Source organism: Clarias gariepinus, chromosome 26 (assembly GCF_024256425.1).
Source record: "Clarias gariepinus isolate MV-2021 ecotype Netherlands chromosome 26, CGAR_prim_01v2, whole genome shotgun sequence".
Taxonomy (NCBI): Eukaryota; Metazoa; Chordata; class Actinopteri; order Siluriformes; family Clariidae; genus Clarias; species Clarias gariepinus.
Genome location: NC_071125.1, coordinates 21,532,861 through 21,553,238, shown reverse-complemented (window position 1 = coordinate 21,553,238; position 20,378 = coordinate 21,532,861). Strand labels below are relative to the sequence as shown.

The following is a 20,378-nucleotide window of genomic DNA, read 5'->3' as shown; positions in this document are numbered from 1 at the left end:
GCTGGTTTAAATATTTCAGAAACTGCTGGAATTTAATACATAGGAGTCTGTAGACGTTCCCTAATATTTTGCAACGAACAAAACCACAACAAAATGTTGTAAGTTGTGGTTCTCTGTGTGGAAAACAACTCTTCATTGGAGATGATGGTGAAGAACAAACAGACATGTTCAAACTGCAAAGGGTATGGTAACACAAATAACCCGTCTGTTCTACTGTGTTGAGCAGGAAGCATCTTAGAAAGCACATAAAACATTATGACAAGGGCTCAAACCACAATGTTTTTCTTATTAAACTTACTAGGTTTAGATGAGTACGTGTATGTACTATACTGTATGTGGGTAAGTGTCTTAACAAGATTGTATTCCTGCCTCACATGAAGGCCTTGGCCACACATTCAGATTGAGTAATCAGATCATTAGTGTGACATCTCACAATAAAAATGTACAATAGCTTTATTTGCCTACAGCACATACTAATACTAGAATTAGTTTCTCTTGAGAGACACAATGGTGACTTGTTCTTTCTGAGATGTCACATAAGCCTACTTGAGGATAAATACAAAAGTCAGTCAAATCACTTTTAACAACCACACACATAGTGGCTTATAAAGCTCTAAAAGATAGACTAGGTGATTATAAAACTAAGATGCTTAAACAACTTTGATTGCACTGAGTATTCCTAAATGATACAGTACCTAGTGCGATCAGACATGCTCGTTTTCTGAGGCCCTGCAGCCAGGGGTGATGCCGAAGTCATCATTATCGCCACTGCTCGATGATGAGCTAGACCCTCCTTTCTTTTTATTTACAGCTTTAAAGAACTATTTCTTTTTATAAAAAACTATTAGTTTTTTACAAATAGTTTTTTACACAGCTCTTTCTTTTTGACAAGCACCATTTTCAAACATGTCTGACATTGTGACCATAAGCTTTACCTGTCACTCACTTTTAATTACGTTAAAACTGTTCCTATACATTCTAAGATAGTGTTGTGTCCTGGTGCCCACATGGGTCACTTCATGAATGCCAAGTGGTCTATTACCCCTTTTTCATTAAAGGGAACCAGGTGCTAGTTCATGACTGGTGCAATGCTGGCAATGCTATTAGCACAACAAAAAGAAAGATGCTAATGGCAAGCACGACAACAACAGTGACGGAATTCAACGTGGCTTCGTGAGCAGTTTTTCTAGCTTTTTTATTATAAGGAAGCATTTGAGCTACTCATTGCATATTAAATCCATCTTTGAAAGATGGCGCTCACAAACTTTTTATTGGTTGTGACAATCCCAGCCTCCAGCAGCTGATGTTAGTGGTTCTTTGTTCTACCCTGTTCCCCAAGTGTTGGCACTGCCATGGAACTGTTTTCTCTGTCTGAACAGTCTAGGGCCTGGGTCGCTCAGTGGTAAATGGCAAACTACTGCTCGGAAGGTCCCAGGTTTAACCCCCATCACCAGTGATGTGCCCTTACCCCTCAACTGCTCAGATGTGAAATAAGAATGAGATAAAAATGTTAGTCAGTCTGGAAAATGGGTATGTGCCAAAATGTAAAAGGGTATTTCTAGGCCCTTACCTTCATCCCAGGTAAGTTTGTGCATTAAGGTGAACCTGTCAAAAAAGTACATTTTCCATTATAGATTACATTTAATGTTTCCTTTTTAAGGAAAGGGAATTTAAAGGAGCGATTTTGCCCCGGTATGGAGTGGCGATTGTATTCCTGCCACACACCAAGGACCTGGTCACATATTTGAGGGAAGTGATCTGATCTGCATTAGTGTACATCTTACAGTAGAAATGTGCAGAAGCTATATGTTTGACTACAGCACAAATACTATTCGTTTCTCTTGGCAGTCTAGTTCATGTGAACTTTTTTTTAAAGTACATTTTCCATAGTAGATGACCTTTAATGTGTGTGTGTTTTTTAACGAGAAGGTTAAAAGAGATGGATCTGGCAACCCTCTCTAAGCACTGCTGAGTAGGCTTCATGGAGCGGATATGAGATGAACCAGAGGACCATGTGTGAGATAAAGGACAGGGTCTGGGCCGAGGTTCTTTACTGCTTCACTGTTCAACACCTTGGTGAAGAGACAGAGAGACACTTCGACCTCGGATAACGATTTATTCCAAACCTGTGCGTTCAGTGAAACCGACGAGACGGGAGTGCTTTCCTTGACGGAGAAGGGGGGTAAAAACGCAACCTGGCAACCAGACGGGCGGGCTTGTGCGTTACCGTGGCTAAGAGATCTCCCAACATGTCACATCGACACACACACACACACACAGGTAAGGAGAAGAAGAAGAGGTGATAAAGGGGGGCGCGCGCATGTTTGTGTATGAGTGAGTGAGTGAGTGAGCGCGCGCGATGATACCGTTTCAGGTGAAGAAAAAGTTTCTAGAAACGCAGTAAAATCCTCGCGCTTCCGTGTCATGTGTAAACATTTCTGACACAAACAACACGTCAATTAATGACTGGAACGTTTTCCTCGAGCCTTTAAACGCACACGAGGCACTTTAGAGAGCAAACGGACTGTTGAGGGCGGGGTGTGTTCTCTGTGTGACCTTGGTCTTCTCTCTCTCTCTCTCTCTCTCTCACACACACACACACATACTATACTGAGTGTATCTCTGTGGTCATTCTTTCTGTTCAGTCATTAAGCTTCACACTTTTATGACTCCTGACCCGAGCATTGACCTTAACTGTGAGTTACACTGTTAGCAGTGTGTCAGGATACCATCTGCACATTCCAGTTTACAGAAATAAAAGGAAAACTTGTCCCAGCACTTCTTTAGTAATTATACCCCACCCACCCTGCATTCTGCCCCAACTTCCGGTTGCGTCTCCAAGTGGTCTTACTTCTTACCTTCCTGATATTTACTCACTCTCACTCACTCAGTCATCGTCTGTACCACTTTATCCTGTGTTTATCCCAAGACACTTTGGGCACGAAGCACCGTACATCCTGGATGGCAAGCCAGTTCATCGCAGGACACCCATACACACACTCATTCACACACTATGGGCAATTTGAGAATGCATAATTGGCTTAATCTGCATGTCTTTGGACTGTGGGAGGAAACCGGAGTACACGGAAGAAACCCACGAAGCATGGAGAGAACATACAAACTCTGTGCACAAAGAGGCGGGATTTGGACCTGGCCCGGGAATCGAACCCGGACCCTGAAGGTTCAAGGCAATAGTAAGACCACTTTCAGACCACTAAGCCATCGTGCCGCCCCGATATTTAAATTAAGTAAATTAAAGGTGCAGTAGGCACCTTTAATATAAAATTGTTTTTAAAACATGCCCTTCTTGTACCAAAAAACCCTCAAGAAATGTAAAACCTGATCATTTACATCAGTTTAAACCAGTGCTTCTGCACAACTGGCTGTGAGAAAACTGTTTTATATAACAGACTTCCGGCCCAGAAAGCTGCTTCTCCTTCTTCTTCTTTTTCTTGTTGTTTAATGGCTTAATGGTTGGAATCCATTAGGATACATTATCGCCAACTGTAGGTCTCACTCTCCCTCGTCTTCCCTTCTCAGTGATCTTGCCCGGAAAGCTTGTTTGTAGGATGTGAATCAACAGTCACCTCCTGATATGTTATCATGAAACCTAAGTGCTGATTCGATTAATATTGCAATTCTGCAAGTACTGCACTGTGATTATGTAAATAATCTGATTTAATATATTTTTTTCCTTTTAACCTTTAAACAAATTGCTGTAACTTAAAAGTTAAAAAAATTAATTTAGTTTAACTAAATTAGGTTTTCTTGTGCAAAAAAAAATCATTTTAATAAACTGCATGTATAAAGTCTTTTCTTTAACTGTAGTAATTAACGAAGCCTAACATAAAAAGAACCTGTTAATTTGTCTGTTTTTGTCAATCTAATCTGTTGGCTCTGCCCACAATCACACCATATTACAAATCTCTGTTAGAGGTAATACACCAGTTAAAAAAATAATCATTCTGTGCTGTAATTATTTTTCATTCGAAGAAAGAAATTCAAGGTTAAATGTCTGGCTCAGGTGAACAATAGCAGCAGCATGATCCTATCATCTGCGATCGAACCCTAAGGTTTTTTTTTTTTTGGCTTGTAGTTCAGGGTCTGATTGCCTGGCTTAGGCCATGCGATACACGGCTACACTGTTCAGGATTGAATGAAGCGCTCGCCTCTGAAATCTGAGCTATTAAAGCAAACGCTGGCAGCAGAACAAGGGATATATAATGGATGAGGCTGTAGTGTGTAAACAAGCCGCCGGGATCAATCCGTGTCTGCTTTTCTTCGTTCCCCTACAGGTGAACGATGATGATCTGAGGCTTTTCCGATGAGCCGCTGTCCATCATGAAGAAGCGCACCAGTAAAGCGACGGAGCTGGACGATCCGTTGTGCTGCTGCGAGTATGTGGACCGGCATGGTGGGCGGAGTCACATGGCAGCGTGCTGCTGTGACTGTGAGGATCTGGACGAGGCTTGTGACAGGTGAGGGAGGAGCTGTGTAGGATGGAAGGGAATTATGGGTATAACAATAAGGGAATTATGAGTTAGATAGGGTTAGAGGGGCCAACAGATGATCCGGCCAATTCTAAAAAAAATATAAAACATTATTGCATGCAAATCATTAAAAACATCCAATAACTGTCTTGTTAGAACGAGAATCCTGGAACAGGAACTGTGATGTAGTGCCAGAACATTCTCAGAGTTTATAAAAGTGAGCCAAAAGTAAAGGAAGTGTACTTCATTTAAAGTAGCAGATTTTTGATTATGTGCTGTTTGTGTAGATATCAATCTCTAATAGCATAAAATTTGCACCTCTTATAATAAATTCTCTGCTGTTTCACAGATGGATGAAGAGAGAAGCCCAAAAGCCGGACTCGCTGACTCGAGTGTCGGACACGGTCACGGATCGTCTACGAGTACCCTGGATCACAGGAGCTAAAAAAGTCGACCTGTCCTTGATCCCACCTCTTATCCTGCTTCCCATCCTCCTGCACATCGCCGCTCTGCATTACCTGCTGGGTGTCGTGGTCCTGACGGCGCTTCCCGGCATGGTGCTTTGGTATTACTACTTCACCCACCGCAAGAAAGGACGCACGCTGTTCTTCCTCAGCCTGGCACTGTTCTCCCTGTTTTACATGTACTACCTCTTCCTCACCACAGTCATGCCACGAGGCGATGTCACTAACATCCAGCTGGGAATCATAACACTAGGGGTGGCGCTTACCATCGTTGCTCTTATTCGGACCAAGAAAGGGCCGGGCTATCTCCAGCTCGGTCCCGCTGACACGCACAGCACCGTGACGTATCACAGCCCTCCCCCCGACGTAGACCCTGTCTACCACCACGGCTCACGGCATCAAGTGGTGATCGCCAATCGGACCAGTCCTGCTGAGCAGGGCGCCGAGCTGGAGAAAGACGGCAGCAGCAGGAGGAACTGGTGTCCGTTCTGCAAGCTGGTGCGACCTCCAAGAGCTGGACACTGCAGGATCTGCGGCGCTTGTGTCCTACGTCTGGACCATCACTGTGTCTGGTGTGTCTCAGATTAAGAATTTATATCCATAAATGAGTGGGGAAAAGGTTTGAGAACTATAGATAGTGAAGAATTGAATCTTTCGAGAATGGTATGATTACACAAGTGAATCCTGAGTTGTGTTGTTGCTTCGACAGGATTAACAGCTGTGTGGGTCAAGCCAACCATCGTAGCTTCCTGTTGACGCTCATCTTCTTCCTGTTGACCTCACTGTATGGGATCAGCCTGGTGCTGCGCAGTGTGTGTCCCACCCAGAGCGTCCTGACCGCCCTGTTCTACTGTCCTGATGTCTACAGTCAGTTCAGGTGTGAACCCTTTTACACAGCTACTGTGAATGTAATCAGCATCTCTATCATGATGCCTCTGCAGGGTGGTTACACTACGAGAATAAAGGATCTGGAGCTGCAGATCTGGATACAGCTGAAGGGATGTCATAAAAGAGCAGTGTTGTTCTAATAAATAGTTATAAAAATGATTGGATATTATGTACAATTTTACGGTTCATCGAGTGTAAGAGCCCCTAATGTTGTCCTTAAAGGACGCCTCTAAGGGTTTAAACCTAATTTAAATTTGGTGTAAAAGTTTCAGGCCCAGTTATTAAAACTTAAAGCTTCAAAATGTAAAAATTAATCTGTCATCAATAGTCCAATCCTGTGTGTGTGTGTGTGCAGCTCGGCCTTGTGCTTCACCTGTGCCTGGTACAGCAGCATCGTCACTGGAGGTCTTCTCCACCTGCTGGTGCTGCAGCTGATCAACGTCAGCTACAACGTTACGGAGCGCGAGGCTCGGGCTGCTCTGAGGGATAGAACGGGGCGCAGCCTCGTCTGGGGTCTCATCATCGACACCGGCGTGTACTCCCACGGCTTCTGGAGCAACTGGACCGAATTCCTCACCATGGCTGAGAAGTTGCAGCCCAAAGCCTTGAAACCCACAGATCTGGTGTAGACATCTGCGTAAAGTCTGAGCCTTAAGGAAGTGTGACTTTTCAGAGGTCAGGTTTAAAGCTGTCGCACTGAAGCGTTATGCACATGCAGATCTCCAAGATTGTTCTTTTTTTTTTTTTTTTTTTCCCTTGTTTGCAAAAAGGTTTGTTATGGTTTTCGTCCACTAGGTGGCAGCAGGATATTATATTTCATCTGGCTATAACCAAATCACAATGCCTGCCTCATCGATGCACCTCAACAGTGAGGGAGTATGGGTATCGAACTGTTTATCAGACCCAACATCTCTTAGTCTTAAGCCATAGAATGTATTCCATGAACCCATAACATTTAATCTGCTGCGTCTCTGTCTCCACCCAGTATGTAAAGTGTTCTTGTGTAGACGCCGTCATAGCTTGATTTAGTGCCTTGCTGGGACATAGGTTGTCCAAGATTCCAGACGTCTATAAAACGCAGACGGCGTCAAAGTGAATGTGCAATAACAGCCTTCAATATACAAGGGGTGTTCGAGTCAAACCTCGGAACACAGTTCGGAGAGTAAAAACTTCGGAGTGTTTATTTCTCTGTATAATCAGTGCATTTACTGTATCTCAGCATTTCACAAGTGCTTGGATACCATCACGGTAGAAAGTTTTCTCAGCTCACCAGATCCATGATCGGGTTGTATGCTACACGTCTGAAACGCCGGCCTCCCAGGAACTCCTTTAATAGTCCAAACATGTGGAAATGGCTTGAAGAGAGGATCCCAGCAGAGTTACCCGCAGATTTTCAAGCATCTGGCATTTTAAAGTCTTGTGGAAATATTAATCAGATTTATGCCTTCATTCAGGAAAAGTTTTGTCCAAAGTCCCGGTTTGACTTGAACAGCCCTTGTATGTGTTATAAAAGTAGTCAAGTTGCAGTGTTTAAGAAATCAGGTCTTAATAAATAGGTGGAATTTTCATCTCATTGTAAAGCCTTGTTAAGAACACACACACACACACACACACACACACACACAGTATATGCAAAAAAACAACAACGAAAAAAGGGTTTATGAAAGAACACAGGTTTCATCTGTTTTAACCAAGCAGTGTTTGTTCTGATCTGTGTACCATCATGCATCAGTAACCAGCTGTTCAAACTGATTGTGACTCACAAAAGAGCAAAATAAAACTTTTTCGAAAAGATTATAAACAGCTGATTTTTATTTTTTTGATTTTTATGTGTTCCACAGATATATATTAGGTTTATTTGGCCTTCCCAAATTGTCTTTAGCGTGTGTGTGTGCGCTCCCGTCCAGGGAGAACCGCGGCTTATTCCCAAAGTTTCCTGGGATAGGCTCCAGGCCTCCCGCGACCCTAGAAAATGAATAAATGAATGAATGGTCACAGTGGTGCTGTTAGCCGTGTGACGCCGAGCTCCAAACGTCGTCCACTGGGGGCGGCCGGAAATCCGGGAGGATCTCGGACACCCTGCGTCGGAGCTGCTCTCTCCTATCCTCTCTCTCTCTCTGTTCCCGGAGCGCCGCCGGCAGACGCCGCCAAGCAGCAAAACACCTGCTCACCACTCGCCTGAGGCACACACACACACACACACGTAAATACAAACACCAGGTCAGCTTATAAAGCTCACACAAAGCCTTGAGTTTTGTCAATGGTTAGTTTGCTGACCTGGCACTGTACTCGTCAGCCCTCTGCTCTTTGTCCCAGCCTTCTAGTCTCTGCTGCATTGCGTAATCCAGCAGCACCTTCAGGACCTTCCTCTGAATCTGAATGGCGTGAAAGTGCTCAGCTTGTACCTCCAGGTGAGACTGCAGGAGCTTAAACTGAGTAATCACAGGGGGATTAGTCAGCAAAGGTGCAATAAGCGTGAACACGTCTGAAATTTATTCTCTCAAACACTTCACTGCATCTAAAAAGCTGGAGACAAGAATAGCTTGGAAGGAAATGGATTGCGGCTATAAATCCTACCATTTTCCAGCGGGACAGAGCTCGCTGAAGCAGGATGCGCTCGTACAGTTGGTCTGCGTGGCTCTTTTTCTCTGCCAGGGCCTCGTCTGTTGTGTGGCGCCAATGCAGAAAGCAGCGTCTTTGTAGAGCCTGCGTGTGATGCACCTCGGCTTTCTGATGAAGGGAAAAAACAAAACAATTTGTCTCCAAATGCACCATATGGTTGAACAAGCTGAGGGGAGGAGATCTTGTCATATGAGGTCACAATAGGGGGGAAATATAATAGACCAGTTTAAGCACCAGGTTAAAGCCAAAGGCTATACAATACAAGCATTTTCTTCCCGTCTGTACATGCACACTAAAGACACGTCTGTCTAACAAACTGAAGTTTGCATAATAAGATACCCTGGTTCCCTGAGACTGGCATCATCGCTGGCATTCCGTATGCCCCGTGAGCACAGAAGAAATGTCTCGCCCTCAGTGGGATAAATCTGTGTATCGAGATCCCCAGGGAATTTGTCGAGCCTTGTTTTCGTGTGTGTGTGTGTGTTGGGTTGTTTTTGGAATAATGCGATGCTATGCTTCAGACACAGCAGAGAGAGAGAGAATGCCAAGCCTGGCACTCGCTCGGGTGTCTAATGAGTCTATGGATCACCGGACAGCCACGTCCTCAGACTGCACAGGCCGTCTGGTTGGCTGGCACCTCTTGCTGCTTTTGTGACTAATAGGACTTGGAGCATACTTCTTTCTCCTCCTTGTTTTCTTCTCCAACGAGACGTCCAATATCCTGTCTTTGCCCGTCCATCTTGATAAGCAGGTGTAAGAGCACAGATATGACGGGGACATCAGTAAAGCCGAGGACTGAAGTCGCGCTGGGTGAAAGGCAGCAGATGGGCTTCGTGCGGAGCGTGTGTGTTAGCGGTGGGCTGATATGTGAGGCTGGGAACAAGTCACAACCCACTGACTGGGGAGGGGTGTGTGTGGGGTCACCTGATCATTGGCGTGGCTCTGCTTCACCAGACGCTTCCATGGTGTTATTCCTTTGTACAGCAGCAGGGATCGGAGGTAGTGCTCTCCGGCCTGCTTTAACAACGTCTGCTCCAGCTCTGCTCTCCTTTGCTTCTCTATTTCCCTCTAAACACACACACAAACACACACACACTCACACTTAGTATTTCAATGTTTTTTGGTTGTTGCTTTTTTTTGTACTTTACTTGAGTACATTTTTATTAAAAAAAAATTCTTTATCCCTCTCCTCTGAGAGAGCTCGGCCAATCAGCTCTCTCCGGGCCTCTGGGTGCGAGAGGTTACAGCCTCACAATTTTTTTACTTTTACTACTTTCTTCATGGTGTTACGTTACTCAAAGCCTGTGATGTGCAGGAATTTCACCACCTGCTTGTGCGTAATCGCGTGATTTGCCTTTCCTTCGAGACCCGCCTAAAAACGTAACAGATGGGAAACCCACCAAGCACGGGGAGAACATGCGAACTCCATGCACACAGAGACGGGAATCGAACCCAGAACCCTGGAGGTGCGTGCCGACAATGCTTGTGCCGCCTTTATTACTGAATATTTTCACCGAAACACACCAACACGTACCTCCTTCTTCTTTCTCCACTCCTCTCTCTTTCTTTCCGCCTCTATGCGCTCCTGCCTCTGCCTCTCCTCCTCCTCAGCCTTCATCTGAGCCTGAGGAAAGAAAACCAAAAAGAAATTATTTAAATTAAGAAAACCATCTGATTGTTTTTGGTGACCCTTCCGACGCTCACCCTCTTCTCCTCCTCCCGCTTCCTCTTTATCTCCTCCAACTCCCTCCTGCGCTCCGCGCGCTGCCGAGCTCGCTCATCCATGGCTGAGAAAGAACACAAAGGTCAGGCCCGGGATTCTCGAGCAACGTCTCGCTATAACGCGTCCGTACAATCAGCGTTCCTACATTAGCATTTGATTATTATTATTTTTTTTTTTATATTAGCTAGAAGGTTGTGCTTGTTTAGTGAAGCGGCACACTCTTTTTAAGAATCGGCTCAGATTTCTACCACATTTCACATTTCTCTTATTTAAAAACAACACATGCGGCGTGCTTTAGAGATGTACAGTAATTCTGGTCAATCCCGAGGGAGGAATCTTGAAATTACTCTTAATGCTGATTAGAGAATTCTAGTGCCGTTTAGAGAAACAAAGAAAAAAGAATTAAGTGTTTATGCTGTTGAGAAGATCTGTTGAGAAGATTCTCTCATTACGCCTGGAAGAGTTGCTGTTAAAGCCGCTAAACAAATGTATTAATAGCTAATCCTTACTTTATATATTAAAAAAGGAAATATCAAACGAATCCTGGTGCCTACATTTGCTCATAAATCTTAAATGTGTATCGTATTACTCGTGCGTGAACAGACTTCATCTCGTATTCTCTGTCATCCATCGTGGTCCTAAATTCAGCCTGCGAGACTTTGAAGTGTTCTCATGAAATATTCTCCCTCAGAAAAAAAGCATCAGCTGTCAGCTCCAGCGGTGGAGGCGTGTGTGATTGCGAATGTATGTAAATCTGACCTCGCAGTGAAGAATGAGGGCTAGCCAGATGACCGTCATGCTCTTTGGGGGCTGGACGACTGGCGCCGCGTTCACCTTTCGATCCGTTACTGTGAAGAACATGAACACCTTATCTGCAAGGCTTCCTTTTCTCTGGATTTCTTTTACGTTCACGTATTTTCTATCGTGTGAAAGATGCCAGAGACGGTACCTTGTCTTGAAGACACTCTGCGATGGAAACGGTTTGAGCTGGACTGCTAGCTGTTCAGCTTTTTCTGCTTCCTGTCTGAGTTCCAGGATCTTCTGTCTCTCCTGCAGCTCGGAGATAATGTCCTGCTGTTCTTTAAGACGGCGTTTCTGCTCGGCGATGGTCCTCTGCTGAGCCAGGTGACGATGGTCGTACCGTCCTCCGCGCATCTCCGCGCTCTGACAGCGGGGGGCGCCGCTCAGTTTCTGCCCCTCCCGAGCCTCGGCTGAAGAGACTGCGGCGTGACGATGAGTCACCTGCCAGGCCTGGGTGGGTGTCGAGGGAGCTGAGGTGGCTCTTTGTACTGGTACCTGGGCCTGAAGATGAAACGTTAATAAAGAAGAAGGAATTGTATTGTGATTATTATGTTAATGTCTCCGTCGGGGCTGTACATGTTCGCCCGAACATCATGAGTCTTCTCTGAGAGGTTCCTTTTTTTTTTTTTTTTTGCTGGTGTTTTCATTTTTTAATTAACTCAATCGTTCATGTCTCATTGGAGAGAAAAAGCACAAAAGCACAGGAGATAAAACTAACAAAGTCCAGCGGGAGAAATTTCACTGCTTTTAAATATTCAGTAAGGAGAAATCTTTGCTGCTGAGAGAAGAGAAAAACAAGCAAGGTGTGAGAAATGATTTTAATTATCCATGAGTCTTTACATAAATATAAAAGGAATGAACTTGTGATTAAATAAACTGTAGAAGCCTTGTCTGTCTGTCTGTCTGTCTGTCCCCTCGGAGCATGTCTCCACAGGGTCTCCGGGGGCGCTGTGGTGCCTGGCACCAGGACGTTCATTGCCAGTGGATCCTTTGGGTGATGTGGGTTGCGAGGTGGGCCATCGATGGATCAGACTAGTCGGGCTCATCCCACTGGTGGCTAATCACACTGGCATCGGGTAAAGTTGGCAACCGTGGTCAACGACCTTGGGCACTTTACTTGCTGGTCTCCGTGTGCTGTGGTACGTCGGGTATTCTAGTCTTTGACTGTTTCTTGTCCAGCACTGATTGTTTTTGGCAATTTTGTGCTGGTTTTCTGTGGGATCGGACCGGACCGGACGGCCTTTGGTCCATGGAGGAACTTTGCCCATGGTGCCCATGATCCTGTCACCAGTTTACTGGTATATAATTGATAATCACTGTTAATGTGGTAATGTTAGGGCTGATTAGATGAAAAACCTAATGCGTGCAGATGACGGGCCAGATAAAGAGAGTGATATTATTGAAGGGCTGCAGTGCTTTAACCTCTCAGTACATGGATGAATAAAGCACTGGTGTACAAAGATGTAAGAAAATCCTGATCTGGTCCTAATATCCCAGCGTTATACTTTGGGTGGCGAGTCTTTATTGATTTATTTACTTTGCTGCCACGATTTGGCTCCATTTGCCCCCCCATGGGGCAACATGTCACTATTTGGCGAGGATGAAACTGTTGTTAATTAAACGCGATGACCTTTACTGTATGACCAGATCTGAACTTAATTGAGACCTGTGGGTGAGTCCGGAGGGCAGTGTTGGACACCATCACTAAACCCCACACCAGCTCAGGGATCCAATCTTCTGGAAGAACAGTGTTGGTTACAGATGTGGAGGATTGATGCCAAGGCACAGTGAAGACTTCTGGTGATTTGTCTTGGCACAACATCTTGCTCACACACTTTATTTTTATTTAACATTTATGTGTGTATATATTGATATCAAGAGATATTTGACATTTATGTATAAAGAAAAGTATTTTACCACAATTTAAGAAATGTTTAATGGTTTCACTCACCAGCTGAGTGGCATTCTCTGATTGGTTCCTACTCTCTGGCTGGACTGTGATCAGTGGTTCGGTGCAGTTCTTTGTTGTTAGCTTCCCCGAGGCAGCTGCATCGATCAGGGCAATCATCTTCCGCCTGGTTTCCTCCTGCTGCCTGAGCAGATCCCGCCGCTCTCTCTCCATTCGGCACCACAAACGCCAATCACCCAGGCAGCGCCGCAGGAGCCGTCTTCGATCGCTCTCCTCTGCCAGCTGACAGCGTCTACACGGAGCGGACACACAACTCAGATCAACCCTTCGGGACTGACCTGGAGTCCTGTGACATTTCTAAGTGCAACTTTTCAATACAGACTTCACTACTAACTGTGTATGTGTGTGTGTGTGTGTGTGTGTGTGTGTGTGTGTACCTGTTTTCCAGCCTCAGTTCCTCCTCGATCTTTTCAGCTTCTTTTTCTTTCCTCCTTTCCCACACCAGCTCCCTCCACGCCCGCCACGCCCTCAGCTGCCTCCTCCAATCACAGAGTGCGGCGGCTTTACCCAGACGCATCCTCCTCTCTAACACCAAGGAGTACCAGGCGGAGAAGTGCTTAAGCATACACTGGAGAAAAAAAAAAACACTATTATTAGTGTCACGCATACAGGCCGCGACAAAAAAAAAAAGTACTTTCATTAAAAAAAAATAATAAATTCCATCCACTGTTTCTGCACATCCAGAGTTAGTTGCCATGGAAACAATAAAAGCATTTGAGCAGGGAGTACAGTATGTCTTATCACTCAATATAAACAGATTCTTGTGGGAGAAATGTCATCACAAGTCCCGGTTCGTCCCATCCAATTACATATATATTATTTCCGAGTACAGATCGGACTTTGATTTAGACATTTCCTTACCTGCAGGTTGAGAGTGCAGATCTTGGCCTCCACTTCTTGCTCTCTGTGTCTCAGCTGCCTCTGTGTGACAAAGCCAGGTTTTGCCATGCCTGTAACCGTGCTCTTGATGCTGTTCTGGTTCTTCAGCCTCTCTTGGTCCCTGTTCAGCGAAAAAATATATTTCAAGCACAGTCGCCTTTATCTTGATTAGCTCTTCCATGCCTGTCAGGATTACTGCTGAGAATTGACTCTCATACGCATAACTGTAGTTAACTATTTAAATCTGTTGTATGGTTGGTTTTCCTGAACATTTTTTGGAAGGAGTCTCCAGTTTTAGAGCTTCAGAACGATTAAAGTAACATGAAATGTTCACGACAGACGAGTTCGCATTTCCTTGCAACATGACCTTTTAATCTGCCTTCTCTTATTGACCGTATGGAAGAGAAAGAAGCTGCTATGATGTACCGAGTAAAAGGAAATAACATGTTTTGTAGAAGTCCTACAATATGAAATGTAACTGTAAATGTCATTATGTAATAAATAATCTAATCTGTCAAATTGCTGTGGTATAAGAGGAATAAAACACTTTGGAACCTGCTGTTACAGGAAAATAATGAACTTTAGGATGATAAGCGTAACATTGCTGATTGTTTTCCTTTTTATTCCTTACCTTAACAATGTCCGATCGCAAAAAAAAAACATTTAAATAAACACGATCTTGTGACAACCATGTTGTTTATGACCTTTTGCGTCCCTGCTGCTCTGTGCTCCTCTTCTCCCGCATCAGCTTGCGCAGACGCACCACTTCCTGCTGCAAAAGCCCGTCCTGTCTCTGAGCCTCCTTCTCCCTCTTCCTCTGTTCCTCGCACTCCAGCCGCTTGACCTCCGCCAGCGCCTCCTTCCGCGCCTCCTGCTCCCTGAGCCGCCTCTCCCGCTCCGCTTCCCTCTGCGCACGCCGCTCCTTGACCTGCTGGTGTCGTACCTCCATGGTGACGTTTGGGTCACGGCCTCTCCTCTTCTCATCGTCCGCGTCCAGCCAGAGCCCCCGTACTGCCTCGCTGTGCATCACGTCTTTCTCCATCAACTCCTGGAGGAAGTGACGCGCCTCAAAGCTCTCATCTTCACACGCGAGTTGGGAATAGATACCTGAGAAAAGAAAAATCGGGGGGAATAGTGAAAGAATCACATGTGATCTGTTAATATTGCCGTTGAGTTCTTTTGGGTTCCGTCACATCAATCGGTACCGTTAAAATTTTTATAGTTCAGGTTTGCAGGTCGCTCTTCGATCCGCTCTTCCTCGTCCTCTTTCTCTTCCTCGTCCTCATCCACTTCAAGCTCTAAGCGCAGTTTCTTGTTCATCCAGTCGTTGAGAATAGTTTGGGCTGTGGGTTACAGAGCAAAGAAAGTACACACAAACCTGTCAAAGTGAAGCATGAAGTTTGATCAAAACGTTTCAGGACTAGTTTTATCACATGGCAACAGATGGCAGCACAAGGCTGCACGCACAGTCACAGGAAGCCCCGAGCTTCATAAGTCAGTGTGCCAAAAGACATCGTCCTGTGTACATCAGGAGCTGTGTGACCAGTGCTATTCTGACCACCTGCGTTACCACGTCTTCTATTTCATCATGGACAGCAAGTTAGAACAAACAGCGAACATAATCGCCTGAATGTACTTAATCCTTATTTATTGATATATAATGTTATAATGTTTTACGAATAAGATGAGCAGATGCATGTGTACCTTCGCTGAATGCGTCGTCATGGTCCTGGAGCTGATCGGTGCTTTGAAGCGCGACAGTGCGGCTTGTTTTACCGTTGTGCTTTTTCCGCGATGAAAACACTTCGGATACAGCAAACTCCGAGGCCATCTCGACCTTCTGCAAAGAGAGGAAATGAGCTGATCTTTCATTCTGTGAATAAGGATTTAAAACAGAAAAACATGCAACACGTCTGGAGTACTAACCTTTATCCATGTTTTTATATCCCCTTCAGCCAGAAGTGCCTGCAGGGATTGTTTAAACAGTTTGGGATTGGTGAAGTTGCATCATAAAAAAAACATTAGACAGAGAAATCAGAGCTGTGTGTAATAGTGAAAGTAAAGGAATTTCCATACACACACACAGTGTGATGAGAGCTCATAGAATTGGGACTAAACAGCTGTGTGTGAATCACAAAACCACTAGTTAGTGAGACTAATCAGAAAAAAGAAATCAGTTTGCTAGGGAGCACAAAGAATGGACTTCGGAGTGAAGACAGAAGGTCATGTGGTGTGATGAGTTCAGATCAACCCTATTCCAGAGCGATGGACGCGTCAGGATAAGAAGGAAAGCGCATGAAGCCATGCACACATCATGCCAATGCACAAGACACTGTAGATCGATATCTTGTCCAGGTTGCTTCAGTTGCTCAGGTCCTTTTTCAGCAACGTTGTTTCAACTAATGAACTGAATGTACTGAATGACCAGGTTATGGCATCTAGGGAGTCGTATTCAAACGACTGCATAGATGGAATCATTTACACACTCATTTTACACTTTTTTTTTTTATTTTGTCAGGCATTGTATATATTTTTCCTTGTTTAATAGATATCTCTGTCTGGTAATGTGGTAATGGATCTGTCCAATCTCAAATATATGTAATATAAACCCTACAAGGTGCCTTTAAAATCACTTTTCACTGGAGTATCCAGGATGGAGCCTTTATCTGGGTAAATACTCCTCTGGATTGATTTATCCCACAGGATGATGTGTGAACAGGATTAGGGGTGCAGAGGGGAGGGTGTGTGTGGGGGGTTGTTATGAAGTGGGTAGGGTTACAGGCAGAGGGGTTGAAAAACACAGAACACAGAGGCGTTTTAGGGCACCTCATCAAATTTCTGTACGAATAAATAAAGTGAGGTACTTATTACTTACCAGCCTACAGTATGTGTGCCAATTATTCAAAACTTCTTCTTATATACACCGATCAGCCTTAACCTTATGACCACCTAATATTGAGTATGTTGCTCCCCCGCAGTGTTGCCAACTTAGCGACTTTGTCGCTATATTTAGCGACTTTTCAAATCCCTCTAGCGACAATTTTTTTTAAAAGCGACTAGCGACAAATCTGGCGACTTTTTCTTGTGTTACTGGAGACTTTTGGAGACTCTGATGTGTCTGTACTGACTCTTCTCAACTTGCCACAGCAGCTGCTGCCGCCGGCCCCTCCCCCGTCCCAAAGCACTCACAGACAGGGCTGTCCTCTCGCAGGAGCCCCCCCCTAGTGTTAACTAGTGTTAGTGTTGAGGAGGGTCTGGAAAAAACAAAAAAATTTGGACTACTCTGTTAAATTGTTAATGTAGATGGTATTTAAAAAATGTTACAATTTTATGGTTAAACTGTTCATGTTTAAAGGTTCTAAGTGGATTATAAGATTATAAAGATAAAAAAAAACAAGCAAAAAAAAAAAAAAAAACAACAGAAAAACAAACAAACAACAACAACAAAAAAAGATCCGCCAAAGTGTCTCATTTGGGTCACTTTTGCCGATCCCAAGCCCGGGTAAAGGAGGAGGGTAGGAATTGTGACATTAAAAAAACTAAACTAATAACACTAGCTTTCCTGTTTTTTTATTTAGGCTATTATATATATTAAAAAAATAAAAACAGAGGCCTACCATAAGCATGTATTATTCTTTTTCTATTCTATCATCAGCATTTGCTAAATGCACTGTGTATAAGCTAACTGAGACATGGCAAAGCATTTGCATGTCTTTGCTATTTTTGTTGATTTTAATTCCTTTAAATGTCCTCATTTATAAGTCCCTTTGGATAAAAACATCTGCTAAATATGAAAAAAATGGTGATATATATATATATATATATAGTAATATATATTATGTATAAAAACTACGACGGTACGATGGAGCTTTAGTGCCACGTTAAAAATAAAAAAAAATGTAAATCTACAAGAATAAACTCAATGTTATGAGATAAAAGTCGAAATGCTACAAATGGTTTTGTCAGATACAAATACACATTCTTACCATATTTCAAGCTTCAAATAAGTGTCACGTATCTTTTTGAAAGCCATATGACAGAATTGCATTATGCAAATTACGTGATGACGTCATCTAGCGACTTCTAGCGACTTCTACCACAGCCAATAGCTACTTTCCTTACTGACGAGTTGGCAACACTGCTCCCCCGCCACACACACTTTTGCCACCATAACAGTGATGCACTCTGTGTTCTGACACCTTTCACAACCAGCATTAACCTTTTCCTTAATTTTGTCTACATTACCGCTTATACTGGATTGGACTACCCTCCCCATGAGCATCAGTGAGCCTTGGCCACCCATGTCCCTATCCCCAGTTCACTTGTTTTCCTTCCATGAATCACTGTTAGTATTTCCTGACCACTGTAGTTGCAGTTTTGGAGTTGCTCGTATCCAGTTCTCTAACCATCACAATGTGTCCCTTCACTCAAATCCCTATGCTTGCCTGTTTTTTCTGCCTCCAACACAGCAACTTCAGGGACAAACGGTACATTTACTCCCTAATATATCTCACCCACTTCTGGCCGTCATTGTAACGAGATATGGAAAATGTAGCTACTGTTAAAAGGGCCAGATTTTGATGGCTAGACAACTGGATCAGAGCGACTGATCAAACCAGCTGCTCTTGTGGGACAGTTCCTGTCTGCAGTAATCAGGACATAACAAAAGTGATCCAAGGGGTTGAAAACCCTTGAACCGGCGACAGGCTCACGGGCGGCCGGGGGGTCACTGATGCACATGTCGAGAGCATTCTGAGCAGCTGCATCACTGTCTGGTTTGGGAATTGTGCCATATCGGACCGCAAAACCCTACAGCGGATAGTAAGAACAGCGGAGAAGATCATTGGGGTCTCTCTTCCCTCCATTGAAGACATCTACACCACACGCTGCATCCGCAAAGCCAACAGCATTGTGGCTGATCGGACACACCCCTCTCACACACACTTCACACTCCTGCCATCTGGAAAAAGGTACCGAAGCATTCGGGCACACACATCCAGACTGTGCAACAGCTTTTTTCCACAAGCCATCCGTCTCCTCAACAAAAAGGGACTGAACTGATACACACACACACACACACACACACACACGCACACACACACACACACAAACATTATCACTCAGCTTAACTACTACAACTCAACTACATCAATACATCAAAACACTGTGACTGGACTGACAAATCAACACAAGCGCAGACACACTGACCCACACAAACTATTCTACACACATCTGTAAATGCCTCATTGTTTATCTCTTCTGCACAATATTCATTACTTTTTGCACAAATACCAATTCTTGCTGCTATGTTTTTTACTACCTCAACACCATATTTTATGTTTTATGTTTTATGTTCTGATATGTCGTTGTTGTCGCACTGTCACTTTGTTGTTGCTCGTTTTGCACATTTGCACGTGCACTTTATGTTGTTGTCTGTTGTCTGGGAAAAAAAAAAAAAAGGAAAAAAAAAAAAAAAACCTGTAGATAGTCTTTTAGTTTTTTTTTTTTTTTTTTTTTTTTGGTTAATTTATGTTGTAATTTATGTTAGGAATATCTGTCTTGTCTCTGCTAGCCAGCTAACTAGGCCTCCTAGCTAGCTAGTTTAGCTTCTCTGTTAATTTATGTTGTAAGTTTATGTTGCATGTAGCACCTTGGTCCTGGAGGAACGTTGTTTCGTTTCACTGTGTACTAACTGTATATGGTTGAAGTGACAATAAAGCCTACTTGAACTACTTGAACTTGAACTTGAACATGGAGAGCAAAGGCTGCCCTGTGTAATCCGATCCAATAGAAGTGTTAGTGTAGATCAAATTGAAAAAGGTTAAGGTGTCAGAACAACACTGGTGATGGCAAAAGGGGAACAAACGCAATGTTAGTGTTAATGGAATATATCATGACACATACACGATATTCATTTATTATTCATAATCTAATTGATTTATAGGTTATGGGAATTAATTTGTAGGGAATAATTACTGCACTTTTGTCAACCTGGTCACCTCCACAAGGTACACCTCTAGAGATCAAAAGATAGTTGAATGAATACGAGGACGCATGATTATATGAGATGGAGGATAAACTTGCCTTGCTGTTTGCTTGAGTTCCAGGTTTTGAGACTCTTTTCCAGAGAAACAGATCAGGCCGATGTGATGAATGAGCCATTTCCAAGTCATACAGTTATATCAAAACAAACGGAATCTAGCTACTTAATACACCGAGTAAACATTACATTATACTTGAATTAAATAAAATGTTTTGTAAAACATTAGCATGTATGATCCTAAACTTTTTCATTCAAAGACCGAAAAACATCTACAGCTCGTGAAGCGTCAAACAGTCCCTGGATGAATCATGGGAAATGTAGGACAAAAACTAAATTGTTCTGCGCTTGCGAACGAATATATTCCTGCAAAAAACTACAAATCCCAACATTCTTAACAATGTGTCCTCTCGTAGCCATGGCAACGGGTTTCGGCTCTTTCACGAGGAGCTCGTTTTATAAACCTTTATTTATTAATTTTTTTGTAATAAAACCAAATTAT

At 43.7% G+C, this 20,378-nt stretch overlaps 2 protein-coding genes across 2 annotated transcripts; one reads left to right on the top strand and one right to left on the bottom strand.

The window, feature by feature from the left end:
* Positions 1-1,983: 1,983 nt before the first annotated feature.
* Positions 1,984-7,489, top strand: zdhhc23b (zinc finger DHHC-type palmitoyltransferase 23b). Its single transcript, XM_053488250.1, has 5 exons — positions 1,984-2,273; positions 4,295-4,478; positions 4,840-5,526; positions 5,664-5,831; positions 6,198-7,489. Exons 2-5 carry the CDS (start codon positions 4,342-4,344, stop codon positions 6,469-6,471), a joined length of 1,266 nt encoding a protein of 421 aa, XP_053344225.1. The 5' UTR covers positions 1,984-2,273; positions 4,295-4,341; the 3' UTR covers positions 6,472-7,489.
* A 317-nt stretch (positions 7,490-7,806) lies between these two features.
* On the bottom strand, positions 7,807-20,159 carry ccdc191 (coiled-coil domain containing 191). The gene is made up of 16 exons (XM_053488251.1): positions 19,921-20,159; positions 15,763-15,801; positions 15,541-15,709; positions 15,042-15,179; positions 14,541-14,943; positions 13,819-13,957; positions 13,335-13,525; positions 12,940-13,189; positions 11,137-11,489; positions 10,947-11,035; positions 10,169-10,251; positions 9,999-10,088; positions 9,389-9,532; positions 8,420-8,572; positions 8,120-8,274; positions 7,807-8,020 (listed from the first exon to the last, which is right to left on the bottom strand). The coding sequence occupies exons 1-16, from the start codon at positions 19,996-19,998 to the stop codon at positions 7,849-7,851; spliced, it is 2,646 nt and encodes an 881-aa protein (XP_053344226.1). The 5' UTR covers positions 19,999-20,159; the 3' UTR covers positions 7,807-7,848.
* Positions 20,160-20,378: the final 219 nt, after the last annotated feature.

What these genes read in the sequence shown, in the direction of transcription:
- zdhhc23b (XM_053488250.1), top strand. Translation starts at nt 4,342, where the DNA reads ATGAAGAAGCGCACCAGTAAAGCGACGGAGCTGGACGATCCGTTGTGC. An exon ending in CTGGACGAGGCTTGTGACAG is followed by an intron (nt 4,479 to 4,839) that starts GTGAGGGAGGAG and finishes GCTGTTTCACAG; the next exon opens with ATGGATGAAGAGAGAAGCCC. An exon ending in CTGGACCATCACTGTGTCTG is followed by an intron (nt 5,527 to 5,663) that starts GTGTGTCTCAGA and finishes TTGCTTCGACAG; the next exon opens with GATTAACAGCTGTGTGGGTC.
- ccdc191 (XM_053488251.1), bottom strand. Translation starts at nt 19,998, where the DNA reads ATGGCTCATTCATCACATCGGCCTGATCTGTTTCTCTGGAAAAGAGTC. An exon ending in TGACGACGCATTCAGCGAAG is followed by an intron (nt 15,180 to 15,540) that starts GTACACATGCAT and finishes TGTAACCCACAG; the next exon opens with CCCAAACTATTCTCAACGAC. An exon ending in CCCTCATTCTTCACTGCGAG is followed by an intron (nt 10,252 to 10,946) that starts GTCAGATTTACA and finishes GTTCTTTCTCAG; the next exon opens with CCATGGATGAGCGAGCTCGG.